Here is a 17,834-nt window from a genome sequence, read left to right as displayed (position 1 = left end):
GCCAATAGCCACCAACAGCAAGGCTGGGGCAGCGTAGCCAAAAAGGCCCAGGGTACCCCCAGGCCTGAGGCTACCTGCCAACTTCCTATAAGGCTTAACAGCTGGGTTTAGGGTGGTATACAAATTGGTTGAGGCCAAGTCCCAGGAAGACACAGGGTGGGTGAGTGATGTTCACCAGGTTAGTGCAGATTCAGATTTGATGCCAGTGCTGAGCCTGTGGGCACTTGCAAAAGTCTCAGATCATACCAATGCCTATTGCCAATGCCTCAGGCTTGCTGACACTCGAGATTTGTTCAAGAAATATTATAACTCTCGCCCGAGCTGGTTACCTACCACCAGAAGTGTCTCTAGAGCTGCTTGAGCTGATGCCTGTTGATTGTCACTGAAGCAGCCTCCTCAGAGCGAGCACTGGGGCTGGTTGCCCAGCCACGAATATGCCCCCAGTAATTTTCAAGTTCAGTGAGGTGAGTGAGGTCTTAGGAAGTCACTAGGGTGAAGCAAGCAGAGTTTACTAGGCCAATGCAGATTCAGATTTGGCTGTGTTAAGAGGAGCGCTCAATACAGGCAAGATGGCACCTGCCTGTAGGCTGCACAGGGGAAGGAGAGTTCAACACAGAGATAATACTGGCACCTGACCCTCCAGCACTCAACCTGAAACCACACAACTCAGTCTTTCCCTCTGTTTCTAGTGCCTACTGAGCTGCTATCCCTTTGCTAAACTCAGGGTGAGTTCCTATGAGCGAGTGAATCTGTTTGTGGGCCCTTTAAGGGAACACCTGGGTTTCTGATAGCCTTCCATCTCACCCAGAGGTTTGGACTCCCAAATGATTTTTATGGTCATATTTTGTGGGGACTCCTCCTTCCAGCACTGGAACCTTGATGAAACTTTTATTTTAAAATCATATTTTCTTTTCTTCTTATCATCGTATGTCTAGAACATGAGACCTATTTGAGAGATATTATAGAATTACGATGCCATCTTGAAGATAAAGGCCATCAACTAAAACATTTGGAGAAAGAAAAAGCAAAATTAGAAGAAGCTAATGCAAAGCTTCAAGCAGACGTTGACTACATGAAAAAACATGGTCCTCTACTAAATTCAAAGTGGAACCAGGAACTTGAAGCTGTGAAAGAATTTTCTAAAAAAAAAATTGAGGTAAGTTGGATGGAGATGCATTTTATAGATTGTTATTTAAGTACACAAAACTATTTCAACTATAAGAAATTAATATATCTTTAAAGGTTTTATTTTCATTGAAAATTGACCTGCTGTTTATTTCCCAAAGGAATTATTAACTGTACACAATACAGTTGATTGGTATTCATTTGAACCATTTCTTTCTTATTTTTATACTTAGGGGTATAAATAATAGTAGTCAACCTACTAATAAAATATTGGAGATTTGAAACAACATGGTAATTGTTGAAGTTATAAATTGAACTGAGGCAACTGCTTCATATTGGTCCCCAACTTGACCACTGGGGGAAGAATTGCTCATTCCTTAGGGCCTTCCCTTACTCCCCTCCCTCTAGCTGTCCTACAGGAGATCTAGACCATTAGTTCTATGAATTACCAATATAACCATTTGACAGAGAAGGGAGAGATGGAGAGAGAAGGGAGAATGTTTATGATATTAGATAATAAAAATAAAATTGAAATATTTTGGACCCTTACATTAAGATAATAATGGTTATCCCTAAATAAGATGACAGGTGATTTATTTTCCTTTTTATCTGTGTGTTCAGATTTTTCTACAATAAAGTATTTGAACAATTAAAACAGTAAAAGGCAGCAGTACTTTTCATGGGTGAAAAGATGATTTTAGTTTGGTAATGTTAACTGAGATATTGAAGTTGTTTTCTTCAATAACTTTTATACATCCCTAGTATCGATGCCTTTCATGGTAAAGGAAACCCAAAACACTACTTACTAAACAATACACTAACTATGGAAAGAAAATTGATGTAAAGAACTTTGTATCAAAATAAAAACTACTGTAAGTTTAAGTTCTTTCTCTGATTTTTCTCTTCTGATTCTTTTAATTAGCTATTAAGTGCATATATTAGCAAAATATTTTTCATTTCTAGGTAATGGGACTATACAAACGGGTTCAAGAAGAACTTAAAGAAGCTATAGGAAATTGTCAAAAAGCCCAATTGAAAGCTAAAAAATTTAGAGAAGACATGGAAAAAGATATCAATAATGAGAAAATAAACATAGACACCTACAAGTAAGAATTTTTCACAAATCCTTCATATAAAATTTAGAAGTAAAACATTAATTTAACTATGTCATTTATATTCTTGTATTTATATAAGGGAAAAGAAAGAAATCTAATTTACTCAAAGTTATTTTATCAAGTTTATATATAAATTGAAATATGCATTTTTATATATGTAAATCTACATGTGTATAGATTTTAAAAAGCATTCATTTCTGTCATTTTCAACTTCATATGTATTGCCAAATTTCCTATGGAGATGATAAAATAATATATATCTCTGCTATCTATGTGTAAAAGTGACTATTTAAAATTTTTTTCCAGCATGGGATATTATTGAAAATAAATTATATAGCCTTGAATTAATTATGAACACAACACTTAATTATTTTAATTTATATATATTTGATTTCTAATAAAATAGAATCTTTAAAAACATATAGATTATATTTTTCATATTAATCGAAATGATTTTTGTTTTATTTCTGATATACTGTGTTTTAGGATATTTGTCTAATTCCTCTTGGTGTTAAATATTTTATGATCCTATCTGACATAATAAAAATTTTATTTATTCAAATAGTTCAATGATTTAGTATAGAAAAACTCATATGGAGTTAGAATCAAGTAAATATAACCAAAATGAGAACACAAAATTTATTCACAAGCCTGCGATCTAGTTAATTCATTTATACATATTTTTAACATTTATTCATATGTTTATATTTCCTCATGTCCTATGTCTATTTTAACCTGTGCTTAAACAGGTATTATTTAATATATCAATCACATCTGTATTGTTATATCTTCATTGTTATTCTACTACATATATTTTGTAGCTTTCATTGTGATTCCTTCTTTGACTCATGGGTTATTAAGAAGTATAATTTTTTAATTTTCCATGATGAATTATTATGCTTTCCAGCCAAATTATATTTTGGTCAGGGAATATTAAATAATTTTAACTCATTGGAAATTGTTGAGTCTCAGTTTTTTTATTTGTTTGTTTTCGGTAAGTATTCCTGTGTATTTGAAAATATTCCTCATGTACTTTACTTATTGAATGGATTCTTTACTATTTCATTAGGTCGTTTACTAATTCTGGAGGTTAACCTTTGTATATCCTTGCTAAATTTCAAGTGTGGTCTGTGGACCAACAACATCAGCATTATCTGGGTGCTTGTTCAAACAGAGAGCCTGAGGCTCCAGACCTATTGAATGAAAATCTGCACTTTAAAAAGATCCCAATGTGATGTTTGAGAAGCATTGTTCTGTATCATTTATTGATTTTTGTTACTTTTGTGTCAAGTGTTGAGGGAAAGTGTGGTAAAATCACTAACTATGATGGTATATCTGTCTACATTTTTTAATTTTTTAAATTTTATTTATTTCGATACATATATTTTCACATTCTTACAAGTTCACCCAAGTTTTAAATTGTTATATATTTCTGGGAGATTAGCCTTTTCATCATTATGAACTGACTGTCTTTGACTCTTGAAATACTTTTGCCTTCAACTCAGTTGAGATATTAACTTAACCAGCTTTCTTTTGATATTTATTTGGAAATATTTTTAGTTCCTTAAATTTCAATATATTTTGAGTCTTCTTGTTTTATATACCTCTCTTGTAGACATCATGTAAATAGATTTTTTTAATTTGTTTGAAAACATTTCTTAAGGTGGACCATTAAGTACATTCACAAATCACTAATATATTTGGATTTAAACTACATATACTTTATTCCATTTGCCCTCTTTGTTCTATTTCTTTTCCTTTTTTTATTGCTTTTATTCGCATTAGTTTTTGTTATCTTTTTTTTTCTTCTAGTTTGGTGATTATACTTCTGTTTCCCTATTCTTTTAGTAGGAAATCCTATTAATTACCACATGTACATTTACATTATCAGGCTCAAATGACACTGTTAACCTGCTGAACAAGAAAGGGATTTACGGAAAATTTTACTGTAGTTATTACTTTACTCTTGAATGTTACTGACCAGACCCAGTGAGTTGTTTCTGATGAATAAAGAAAAATTAATAGATTATCACTTTTATGATTAGATTGTAAAAAACTGACTTTTGCTTTGCTAGCACTCTCTTTTTTGCCCTCTTGCTTATTTATTCTGATGAAAATTAAGATGCTGTACTTTGAGATGCTCTATGAAGAAGTTCATATAACAAGTTAACAGTCCAACAACTCTTAGGAATCAACCTGATAACAACCAGGAGTACGATAGGAGTGCTTTGCTTATTTTGGTCTGCTTGATCTATCTTTTCTAACATAACTATTTTAAAATGCTAGCCAATTTATTTTTATGCTGTCAATATTCATTATACATATATTTCTAGGCTACATTGAGTGCATATGGGTTCAAAGGTTTTCTATCTTTATAGTGGATTTTCATATATATATTCATGTATATACACATATGTTATTTTAATCCCTTCAATATTTCTTTCCTCGAAATATGCTTTTGTTTGCCGTTGATATTTTTAAAGATTCCTTCTGATTAGAATTTCACTGGCACATCTTATTTTATTTCTAAAGCCTTTTTGTTTGGTTTTATTTTAGGTCAGTTCTTTCAAGTTGCATTTCTTTGCCTTTATGTAAATCTGATCATTTTCTTAATAGATAAATTTATTTTTATTTACTTATTATTATTGTGAGATTTTTCTGGCTTGCTACTCATGTAGGAAATCCTTTGCTGAGACAATGGGGAGATTTGGCTATATTATTCTATGTTTCTTCAATCTATTAGAAATGTTATCATGGAAGCAAACATTCACACATGAACTTCATAAGCCTCTACTTACATCCCATTTTCTAAAATCCAAGTGACAATGACAAGTTAAATGGCTAGGCTCAAAGTCAGAGTTAGAGAACCCTACAAAATTATATGGCAAAGGAAGGTAGATACCAGAATGAATGAAGACTTGAGACTATAATGCCCTCAGTTTTCCATACTCTTTCTTATTTTGCTTATCTCGAAGCGATCAATTGTTTTTCTCTCTCTATTTTTAATCATTTATCTTTCCATCTTCGTGTATATGCATTTGTACATATATTCAGCATTTTATTCTTCTATCTGGCACAAAACAGATTTTAGCCCATATTATAAATACAACAATCTTTATCTTATAACATTTTATAAAAGTTTTTCTCAATTTTGAATCTAAAAATTAATTGGTGGTTTGTATAACTAATATTTAAATAAATATGAAGGCACCTTTTATTTATTCCTATAGTCATCATTATTTATTACACCATATAACTTTTTCTTTGTTGATTTTCTTATTTAAATATATTTTCCGAAAGTTCTATTATAAGCATTAAAGAAGTCAGAAATGATTTAGAAAAGAAAATTTGAAAGATATGTTTAATTATTCTTTATTTTTTAAATTTGTTGAGAATTAACACATCTACAGAAACATGATTATGTGTGCTATCTAGTTTATAGATCAATGATTTTTAAAATATGTATGCACTCATATAACCATGCCCCAAGTTAAGATATAGAAATTTTCTGACATACTAGAAGTTGTTCTTTTTCCTCGTAGTCCACATCACTGACCCTGCAAAGAGGTAATCTCCATTCTGACTTCTACCACCATAGTTTTGTCTGTTCTTGAATTCCATATGAATATATATTCTTTGGTGTCTTGATTGCTTTACTGTGTAGAAACCCTTCACAACAGGGTAGAGGTTCTTCCTATTTTATTCTTCTAAATTTATTCTGATTTAGCAGATACGAGAATGATGAAATCTAAACTACCACTAAGGGCAAACCTAGTAGCAAACTGTCACATCGAAAGATCCGTAAAAGGCTGAGGAGTTGATGATATCAACTTCTTCAGGAAATAGGGATAAGAAACAACTAAAGTAACACTTAACCTGCCTCATTTTATAACTTTGGGCAATTATCCATGGCTTACTTAAAATCTATAGTTTATTATCTGGACTGGGGAAAATAAATAGCATTGAGAGAAGAAAAATTAATTTCAAAAGAAGCAAATTTAATCAAACTTATATATTTTGCATGCTGAGCTTCCCTACCTCTCATTATCTACTTGGCTTCTAAAATTCTAGTACAGAGACCTGTACTCTCCAAACATGGAAGTGTAATGAATAATAGTCTTGCCTACTTATTTGTTGCTTTAATTTTTCATTTATGTAGTAAAGTTATGTCTTTCAGTTTCATTTGACTCTACCTCTAAAATCAGGGTGCATGCATGAGAACCGAGGTGAATTCAGTAAGCACACCATGCATTTATTGGCCATTGGCATTTATTTTCTTGTGAATGCTTTTCTTGTTTGCTCATTTGCCTATTGGGTATTTTTTCTATTGCATATTGGTTTGTAGAATTTTATTACTATAAGTGATTTACTCTTTTATCTCATTTGGGTTTCAAATAAATCGCCTAGTTTATTATTTTGTTTATAACATCTTTTTAAAAAGTTGGGGTTATCTGTATTGCTTGCCATGTTTTATGAAAATGATAATTTATCATTTTCCCATTGTGTATGTTTCACATATTAAACCATAATAACCTTATCTAAGGAAACTTTTATGTTTGGAATGTGTTTTCTACCTACCAAATAAGAAAAAGGATCGTATGGTTCACAGGTTACCACTGGTCTTCTTTGTGGAAGAGCACATAGGAGCAAAGAACTCCTTGGCAATTACCTCTCTTTAAACAAGTGCCTTGCTTTACTAAGCTGCAGTTTCCTCCATTTTTGTCTCTAAGACTGTATGGTCTTTTAACATCTACATTGTCTTTTCTTGTCTCTCTCTCTCTCTTTTTTTTTCTTCTTGCTTTTCCATCCCTGTGCTACCCCAGCCTCTGAATCAAAAGGTGATTTATTATAAATAATTTACAAATCACTTTTCTCTCAATTCCTTTACACTGGAAATATAAATACTACTGGTGAATATTTTCCTCAATATTTACTTCTTGATATCTTAAGTGGCAGTTTTCAGGAGTTGCTTTGGGATGGGACAGCTTTTAGGAATATATAAATTTCATTGATTTACATTGTCAGAAGCTAAATATACCTAATTTTAAATATAATTTTTCTTTCAATGTGGGTAAAGTCAACTGTGTTTTTTTCTTTAAGGAAAGAGATAGAAAACATTAACAATCTATGTAACTACTACAATAAATTAATAAAAAATGTTAATGTTACTATTGAGGAGAATGAAGAGGCAGTGACTGAAGCATTGAAGGAAACAAAGACATCAAAAGATGAATTATCTGCTTTATCAAAAGTGGTGAGTTTTCATGTTTAAAAATTAAAAAAAAAAACACCTGGTTTTAGTTTTGAACCATGGCTATTAAAACTTATTCTCTATCAATAATTAAAAAGCACTTAACCAATTTTCTCCCTATATTGGTTTTCTGTAGCTGCATAGGAAATTACTAAAATTTTTGCAGCATTAAAACAGCATCTATTTATTATCTCAAAGTTACTCTGGGTCATGGCTCAGCTGATTCTTCTGCTCCAGGTCTTTCAAGACTGAAATCAAGGTGTCATTTTTTCCTGGGGCCTCCAGGATGAATCTGCTTTTAAGCTCATTCAATTTCAGCAAGATACAGTAATTTTAGAATTGAGATCCTTGTTCCTTGGTGACAGTCAGCCTCAGAACATTCTGTTTTTAGAGGTTGCTTGCAACCCCTAGCAGATGGTTCCTTTCATCTTTAAACCAGAAATGGTAGGTTACTGTTACTCTTGGTACCACTTTGACCTTCCTTTGTGACTCATCTTTCCTATCTTCCTCTTCTGCCACATCTCATTCACTAGAGTAAAAAGAAATAGTATAAAAGGAAATTATGAAATGGTAAAAAGAAATGATAGTATTTTAAAAGGCAATAGTAAACACACTCTTTTATTAATTTGTATCCTATGTACAGTTAAAACTACGTGGGGTTTTTTTCACTTTCTATTATAGACTCTTTAATTGTATCTTGTTATTTTCAAAAATTAATCCATAATTATTTGTGAGCTGAGTATATTTTAATGGCTTTTAGGAGGTCATTTGTATGTCCTTTTCTGTGTAAAACCTACTCATGATTTTTCCCTACATGTCGAGTGTTTATTTTTTATTGGTTTGAAAGAATTTGTTGTATATTATGGAAATTAAATATTTTAAATTTACATATGTTAAAAATATTTCACCTAGCCTTCTTTCATCTCTTTGTGATAACTTCTAATGAATAAACTTCAATATTCATTTAGTCAAAGTTATAAATAATTTCCTTTGAACTTTGTAGTTTTTTGAATTTGCTTTAGAAATTTTCCTACCTTGAAGTCAAAAAACATTCTCTGATATTTTGTTCCATATGATTTGAAATTTTACTTTTCATATTCACACTATGTTTTTAGATGAAACTGTTTAAAATATTTTAAATTGAAGAGTTTTTATCATTTCTTTTATTTATAAGTTTGGAAATAATAAATTCTTGAATTTTAGGAATGCATATTTTGCTTGTTATATGTGAAAAATAATCAATATGAAGTTTATGGGTAATGTATGAAGTGAGGTTCCAATCTTTTTTCTTATACGTCAAAAAAGTTGTTGCAATATAATTTATTGTATTTATTTATGTATTAATATTTGATGCCACCTCTGTCAATATGAGGCTTCCATATTTGTGTGGTTTCCTTCTTCCATTCTATTTTTAATTCACTTGGTATCCTTAACTGTCTTTACCTCAGTACTTCATGTCTACATTACTAAACTTCTATAATGAGTTTTGATTATCTATTATGGTGAATCCCTCAATTTTGTATTTCCTTATGATTTTTGGGTTATTCCCCCTTTTTTTGCCCTTTTATATAAATTTCAGTGTTATTATGTTCATTTCCTTTAGAAATTTTATTGGAGTTATGAAACTCCAATAAAATTGGAGTTGTGATTAGAATCACATTTATTCATGGATTAAGTAATACAGAAATGACATCTTTACAATGGGGATCACTAAACATAAACATGATCTACCTATCCATTTATTTGGGTAGTTTTTCTAAACGAGGCCTTAATTTCTTTGGAACTTTGTAGAAGGCAAATGCTCTCTGCAAAGTCAGCCTGTGATTAGTCTTGGACAAATTAACACTTATATCTACACTGAATTTTAAATTTATTTTTTAAATCGATTTTTAATGTAATTCCGATTTGTTCCTAAAGGTCCTATGTAGATATTATGTATAATCTGTTAAGGCTTAATTTGTGTCCTACTATATGGTTAATTTGCATAAATACTTTATTTGGTAAAAATGTTTTCTTGGATAGTGGTATGCAATTCTACTTTATGAATTGTGCTTATCATGTTATTTAAATTTTTATATTTCTGATTTATTTTTAGACATATATATATATGAGCTGTATTAAAATATCTCAGTATGATAGAAGGTTTCTTTACTATTTTTCTGTCTGTATTTTTGTTATATAATTTGAAGCCATGCTTTTAGATGAAACTAAGTTAGGAATGTTTAGAATTGAGTTTCATATGACATTTTATTTATGCATTTTAAGCTACAAATTATTAAAATTTTTGGATTGCATATTTCACTTAATGGATGTGAAGCATAATCAACATCTTTAACTTCTTCCTGAATGGTTTAAGGACCTTAAGATACTTAACTGAAATATGTTCTATTTTCCACAGTGTTCTGCCTATCATATTTAATAATTCCTATGTTAGATAATTTCTTATTAATTTATGCAATAAATGATTATATTCTTAGTTTAACATTTTGCACACACTTTCTTTTTTATCATATTTCTAATTAGCATTTTGTTGTTACTAAAGTATATCTTTTACAAACTTCTTTAATGAGCTAGATTTGAGATTCTCAGAAGATGTCTTTATTTTGTTCTCATTCATGCCATCTTGAGAATACGCACCTGAATTAACATGAGAGTGACTTACACCACTGCATGGGCAATGTAGAAGAATCCAGAAATAGGCAAGGCTGAAAACATAAACCTAAAACACACTGGACTGACGTGACTGAGAGGATGAGATGGGATCAAAGAGTTGGAAGAACCTAATTTTAAATAGATAGTAATACAAATCCCTCTGTAATTAGCCCTTCTTTCTCTTTCCAGCTCTTTCTTACTACTTTGATTTAGTCTCTAGCTTCCTGGAAAAACTGCAAGACACCAGAATGTATGATGTGCACATGTTTTCTTCCAGCTTTTCATAAACACTATTTCCTCTGATTTTAACATCAGTGTTCAACTCTGCTCATCCTCTCAGTCCTACCATTGTCTGGGTGCATCCTCTCATTTAAAAAAAAAAAAATCACTTATTTTACTTAATTTCAAGTATACAGTACATTGGTTAGACATCTATAGAGTTCGTAAAACGATCCCACCAAATGCTCCCTCCCTCCCCTGACCCTCCACCTAGCCAACCTATTAATGCTAACTGTATTCCCTATGTTGTGATTCCCATCCCTGTGACCATCCATCAGCTACTAATTTGTACTTCTTTAACCCTTCACCCCATTCTCCCAGCCCCACAAATCCCCTACCCTCTGTCCATCACCAAATTGTCCACTATACTTGTGAGTCTGTTTTTGATTATTTGTTCTTTTTATTCCTTAGATTCCGCACATAAGTGAAATCATATAGTGTTTATCTTTCTTTGTCTGACTTAAATACCTTCTAGGTCCATCACAACAATATCTTTTTCCATCCCCTTCCATTTCATACGTAGGAGACTTGTTTTCTTATCCTTTCAGCCACCCTATCTTTTCGTCGGAGCACTTAATTCTTTTTCATTTAAAGTACTTATTGATAAGAATGTAGTTGTTACCATTCTTTATTTGAGTTTTCGATACATGCTTTTTCTTCTTAAAGAAATCCCTCCAGCATTTCCTGTAATACTGGCTTGATGGTGATAAATTCCTTTAGCTTATTTTTATGTAGGAAACTCTTTATATGTCCTTAATGATAGCTTTGCTGGATAAATTATTCTTGTTTGTAGATCCTGGGTCTTCATCTTGTTGAATATTTTTTCCCAAGCCCTTTTGTCCTGCATAGTTTCCTTTGAGAAATCAGCTGCTAGTCTTATGGGCTTTCAAGTATACAGTGCATGGTTAGACATCTATATAGTTCGTAAAACGATCCCACCAAATGCTCCCTCCCTCCCCTGACTATCTGTTTTTCTCTTGCTGCTTTTAATATTCTTTCTTTGTATTGAAACTTTGGCATTTTAATTATGATGTATCTTGGTGTGGGCCTCTTTGGATCCCTGATTTTTGGAATTCTTTGGGCTTCCTGGGGTTTTATGTCCATTTCCTTCACCAGGTTAGGGAACTTTTTCATCATTATTCCTTCAAACAGCTGCTCAACATCTTGATTTTCTTCAGTTATGCCAATCAGATGGACATTTGGACCCTTAATAGTGTTCCATATGCTCCTTAAATTATTTTAACAGTCTTGGAATTTTGTCTCTTGCCATTCTGATTGGGTGTCCTTGGCTTTCCCATCCTCTAGATAGGGCATTTGATCCTTTTTTTTATTCACTTTATTTCTTTATTTCATTTAATATACTTCTTCTCATCTCAGATCATGTGTTTCCGCATTTTAGACTGGTTCCCTTTTATAATTTCCATTTCCATTTTTATGTTTTTTATCTTTGTTGATTTTATCTATGCTTCCCAAAAGTTTATTCAGCATCTTTATATCCAGTGTTTAGAACTCTACATCTGATAGATTACTTGACTCTATTATATCCGGATCTCTATTCTGTTCTCTCATATGGTTTCTGCTTCTTTGTCTTCCCATTTTGACTGCCTTTCCATGTCTGTTTCTGTGTACTAAGCAAACCTCCTAAGTCTCCTGGTCTCACTAGTGTGGATTTGTGAAGTAGGCGTTCTGTGGCGCAGCCCTGAGAGGGATTCAGCTTCAGGCCAAATTTAGCCCAAGCCTCTGCACCTCTGGGGTCACCTATTAAGATTCAGCAAATGATCCACAGATGCTGTGCTTATAGCTGCCTCAAAAGGCCACACCAGAAACAGACCAGCTGCCTCCAGTGTGAGTCTAGGTGCTGCTAAGCAAGGAGCACCTGACTCGCTGAGGATACACATGGATGTGGCTTGGGTGGGGCCATGAGTTGGGGGAGGCGGGGTTTCAGGGAATCCTCTGGGCAGAGCAACCAACTTCTGTTATCCAGTTTGATGACTTCATGGCTATGGTGGCACTGTGTCCTTAGTGCTCGTATGGCGTAAGGTTCAAATGAGAATAATGAATACTGCCAGCATTTCTGTATAGAGCAAGTCTCGCCTAGACCCTCACTCTAACAATGTCTCCTTATAAATCCCTGGTGTCCCCTGTGCACAACTGAATCAGCACAGGTGGGGAAAATCTGCTCGTGGACATGGCCCCTTTAAGAGGCTTCTGCTGCTGCCACAGCCTCCTTCTCAGTCAGCTGCTGGAGACCTGGCAGCCCCATGTCCTTGGCCCTGTCCTACCTTCTGCCATTGCAGGGTGATTTCTTGGATTACTCCCTAGTTGTATGGCTTGTTCATCTAGATCCCAAGCGATTTTTCCTTGCTGCTGCTCCTTATTCCATCACAACTTTGATTTGGTTACCAGAGGGATGAACAGAGCCTCTATTAATCTGCGACATTTTTTTTCCTCCCTGCATTCTCTCATTTTAAACTTCAACTTGAAAGGAGAGAAATCCTTGCTGAAACCATCTTTCTGCTTTGAACTCTAATGGCATTCTGTGGTTCCTACTGTACTGATACTCAGTATAGTCTATTGAAATCAATGATCACTTTTCTACTTCTTTTTAGACTATAAGGTCTCTAAAAGCAGGAGATGAATGGTGATTTGTTTCTTTGCATAACTTGTATGCCCATCCCAATTTAGGCACTCAGTAAAATGTTGTATTAGGTACTTAAAAAAGCCGATTAGGCTTGTAGAATGACTGAGTTAACCAATGAATAAATGAAAGAAAAAGGAAGGAAAGAAGGGAGGTGAAGGGAGGGAATAAGGGAGGGCGGAAAGAAGAATAAATGGAGGCAAAACACTTTACCTTCTGAGCCTAGAAAGAACTTGATGAGGTAGAGTAGAAAAAGGAGACCGTTCCTCAATGATTTGAAAGAATATATATATAGCTTTTCTACATACAATTTCTTTCCAGGGACTGCTATAAGCATCAAGAAAGTATAGCACAACTAATAAAATTTTTAAAAATATTATATAGTATTTTCAAATAGTTATGACTCCAGTTTCTTAATCATGCTGAAATTTATCATCTATAAAAATATCACAACAAAGTATTCTGAATGAGGGGAAATTTCTTCTAAAATTACAATCACTTTTTTTATTTCTTTAATCACCTCTAAAATGACAAGTCTAGCCCTTCACAACAAAATGTTATTTTTGATGAGATATTGTGAATATTTATAAAATTACAATAGTTTTTAATTTTAGAAGTTATTTGGGAACTACCATACTTTCTCGGGAAGATGAGACCATGATTAAGTTTAGCTATATTTGTTTTTTTTCTGCATTTTGCTTATTGTAAAAGCTGTTAAACTAGATTTTTAGAGTGCATGTCAAACACTCAGTTAAAAGCAATGGTGTGCATCATTTCATGCATTATTTTTTGGTATGCAATTGAAAGATTTGTGCTGCCTAATTGCACATAAAATCTAACCAGTTTTTTAAAATTTCAAGGCATTTGTGCATCCAATTTAGAGACTTACTCATTAACGTGCTTTTCTCTAATTCATGTTGTCATTGTATCTGTGCATACACATTTTTCCTCTCTCGTTTCTATAAACAATGCTTTTTGTTAACCAGAAAACATTTGAAATTGGTTAAGTACTTTAAAAATATTGTCAAGATCAAATTCTTTTTAAATATAAAAATAAAGATTTTCTACAAATTCCCATTTTATCCAGGCATTTGAAAAGATAATAAAAATAACTTTTAAGATTTAGAAATCCTTCATGATTTTCATATTTTATTGAACAATGACAGTCACACAAAATTATTATTTTTTAATCAGTTTACAGATAAAGGTTGTAAATAAGTGAATTTCTTTTTGTATATATGCTGATGTTTTCTTACTTTTTGGATGTTGTTTTTACTAATATAAATTTATTATTTGTTACTAACTTATTGGTCTATATACCATACAGTATAAATCTAAATACCACAAAACACCTAATCAAACTATGCATTTTAATTCATATTTTAACTCATTATTTCAGATTAAACAATTTAATTCTTTAAAATAGATAAATCAATAATTATGACTAATACTCTCAATTTACCAAATAGGAAATCAATCTGTAGAGACTGAGTGATTATGTCATGGATACAAATCTAGAACCAAATTACAGTGCAATTTTTTGACATTGTTTCATTATACAATAATCATGTGTCATATGGATGTAATGTGATAACAAATATCAAAATACATATTGCTAATTTTTTCATCACAAAGTTTCAATCTATTATTTGTATACTTTTGGTTGCCTATGCATAAAATATGAAATAGCATCTATTAAATTGGCTTTCTTTATTTCATTCTTATTTTAAAGAAGTGCTTAATGTTACCTAAATGGTGATTTCAAATACATGCTCATAACCTGATAAAATTAAAAAAAAATATTCAGGCTATATAAATTACTTATCAAGAATAGATGTTAGCTTAAACAAAATGCTTTGTGAGCATCTGTGAAGGTGATTTTAAAGAGTTTCTCATTTGACCTGTTGAAATGATATATTAATATTACACTGTTTTTAAATTCTTGGGATGAATTCTGTTTGTTTACAGTTTATTGTTCTTTTAATTACTGCAGAGTTTTATTTGCAAGTATATTATTGAAGATTTTGCAGCTATAAGTTAGTCTGTATTCCAGTGTTCTTAATTTGTGTTATATTTCATAGATGTTCTTATCAATGGATTGTGAAGCTTTCATTTCTTTATTATCACTCAAAGAATTAATATAAACTTAAATAAGTTCTTTTTGAAAGTTTGATCTAACACTGGTGAAAATATAACTCTGGTGTTTTTAAAATTATTTGAATTATGGTTTTAATTTTCATGGACAGTTATTTTATTTCATCACATGATTAGTCTTATCAGGCTATATGTTTGCTCTTGAGTTAATTCATATTTTTTAACAGCCCTAGAAATAATCCAAACTGATTAAGATTTTCAAATATATTCTCATAACATGGTATAGAATGCTCTCTTATACTTTTGTATATCTCTTATTTCTAATGTATATGTCTTTTTCACTTTTTATATGAGATATTCAAATTTTAGAAATTGATTTAAAAGTTGAGATGGCTCTCAAATTTAATAATTCTAGTTTTCCAACTTCTAAAATGCTAATATGAATCTTCAATAATATATGCTATTATAGTTAATAATTTTGTCCTTGTTTACATTTATTCTATTTCTTTTTACTTTTCACTCTCATTTTGTTTAATGTTCTTTTAAGAGTTTGTAAAGGACTTATATTAATTAATTCATCTTTTTAACATTTAGTACAATTCACCAGTGAAGCAATCTGGTCCTGACATCTTTGTGGGAAGTTTTTCGATTGTTAATCTCTTTTCTTGTTATAGATGTATTCAGATTTTGAGTCAGTTTTGAGTCAGTTTTGATAATTTATGCCTTCTTAGGAATTTGCCCATTTTATCTTGTTTATCTATAATTTGTTGGCATGGATGTTTTGTAGTATTCCATTATAATCATTTTTATTTCTGTATGGTTAAGAGAAATGTCTCCTTTAATTTATGATTTTAGTAATTTGAGACTTTTTTTTTGTCCAGAGTATCTATAGTTTTCTCAAATTTCTTGGCCTTTTCAAAGAAACAACTTTTGGTTTTATTGATTCTAGCCTCTTTCTCTCTCTCTTTGCCCCCTAGAATTCATTTATTTCCACTCTAATCTTTATTATTTTTCTCTTGAATACTGCCAGTTTGTTGCTTTATGTATTTTGAGGCTTTGTTTTTGGTGTATATTTATTTGTTATTGCTATGTCTTCTTGATTAATTGACTTAATTTTTATTCAGAAAATTTTTTTTATCAGATATTAATATAGCCACTCTAGCTCTCCTTGGCTACTGTTTTCATGGTGTTTCTTTTCCAACCTTTTACTTTCAACATATTTATTTCTAAACCTAAAATGTGTCTCTAGTAGACAATATATGACAAGGTTATTTTTTTATAAAAAATGTATTTTGTCAATCTCTATAGCTTGATTGAAGTACTGCATTTACATGTTAATGTAATTATTGATAAGGTTAGATTTATGTCTGCCATTTTACTGTATGTTTCCTCTGTCTCACAAATTCATATTTTCTCTATTACTCCATTGCTACCTTTGTTGCATTAAATAGATATATTTCTTAGAGCACCATTTCAATTGCCTTGTCATTTATTTTACTATATATTTTAAAATAATTTTCTTAGTAGTGTCCCTGGGATTACAAATAATACCATAATTTATAAAAGACTGTATTTTGGATTAATACTAACTTGATTTCATTAGTATACAAGATCTTTGTTCCTCTAGAATGTCTTACCGTTCCGCATTTGCTTGTACTCTTATTGTACAAATTACATTCTCATACATATGTGGCTATCAACAAATTTGTAATTACTACTTTATGTCATTGTCTTTTAAATCAGGTAAGAAAAAAAGCATTACAAAATAATGGATTTATACCAATTTTTATGTCTATGTAGTTACGTTTACTGATTCTCTCTATTTCTTCTTTATTCAAGTTACTTTCCAGTGTTCTTTCTTTAAGCCTGCAGAACTCCCTTTCATATTTCTTATAGGTCAGACCTGCTAGTGACAAATTTTCTGTTTTTGATTATATGGCGATATCCTAATATCGTATTCATTCTTAAATGATAGTTTTGCTTGATATGGGATTCTTGGTTCCTTTTTTGCTCTACTTCGAATATGTTAGCATATACCTTTTGGCCACATGGTTATGGATGATAAAACAGGTATTAATCTTATGAAGATCTTTTGTGTGAGAAATGTTACTTCTCTCTTGCTGTATCTTTGTTGATATTTTCTATTTGGTGAAACATCATCTTCATGCTTTCCTTTTAGTTTCTTAGACATTTACCTTTAGCTTTATGCATATATTTAAAATAGCTGATTGGACTAATAAATTCAATATCTAAGCTTCTGCTGGGATAGTTTCTATTGAGTGCCTTTTTCTTTTATATGCTCTATCTTGTTTTTTGTTTGTTTGTTTGTTTTTTGTTTTTAAGGAGAGGCAACCCTTGGTTGACCTCACAGATTGCAAGGACCTTGTCATTTTATAATCCCTTATTTTTTACTTTTTATGCCTACAGTACCTGGTCTTCCTAGGTGGTCTCTCATCCAAGTACTAACCAGGCCTGACCCTGCTTAGTTTCAGAGATCAGTAGGGATTGGGTTTGTTCAGGGTGGCATGGCCGTAGACCATCTTTCTTGTTTTTATGCATGCATGTTACACAATATTTTTTTGAAAACTGGAGATTTTACATAATATACTGTGATAATTATGTAATCTTATTACAGGTTACATAATTACCACAGTAACTATGTAATCTGTGGTAACACTGT

At 31.6% G+C, this 17,834-nt stretch overlaps 1 protein-coding gene and 1 pseudogene across 1 annotated transcript in view; one reads left to right on the top strand and one right to left on the bottom strand.

Moving 5' to 3' along the window:
• CCDC178 (coiled-coil domain containing 178) overlaps nt 1-17,834 on the top strand; it is a 310,727-nt gene that overhangs the window by 45,265 nt on the left and 247,628 nt on the right. Inside the window, exons 9-11 of the mRNA XM_036229026.1 lie at nt 936-1,156; nt 2,089-2,231; nt 7,341-7,494. Coding sequence (XP_036084919.1) covers nt 936-1,156; nt 2,089-2,231; nt 7,341-7,494 — 518 coding nt within the window. The remainder of the gene's footprint in view (nt 1-935; nt 1,157-2,088; nt 2,232-7,340; nt 7,495-17,834) is intronic.
• Nucleotides 17,573-17,691, bottom strand: LOC118610477 (annotated as a pseudogene).

The sequence above is a fragment of the Rousettus aegyptiacus genome, unplaced genomic scaffold, assembly GCF_014176215.1.
Source record: "Rousettus aegyptiacus isolate mRouAeg1 unplaced genomic scaffold, mRouAeg1.p scaffold_m13_p_12, whole genome shotgun sequence".
Lineage (NCBI taxonomy): Eukaryota > Metazoa > Chordata > Mammalia > Chiroptera > Pteropodidae > Rousettus > Rousettus aegyptiacus.
This window is presented reverse-complemented; position numbering and strand designations above follow the sequence as displayed.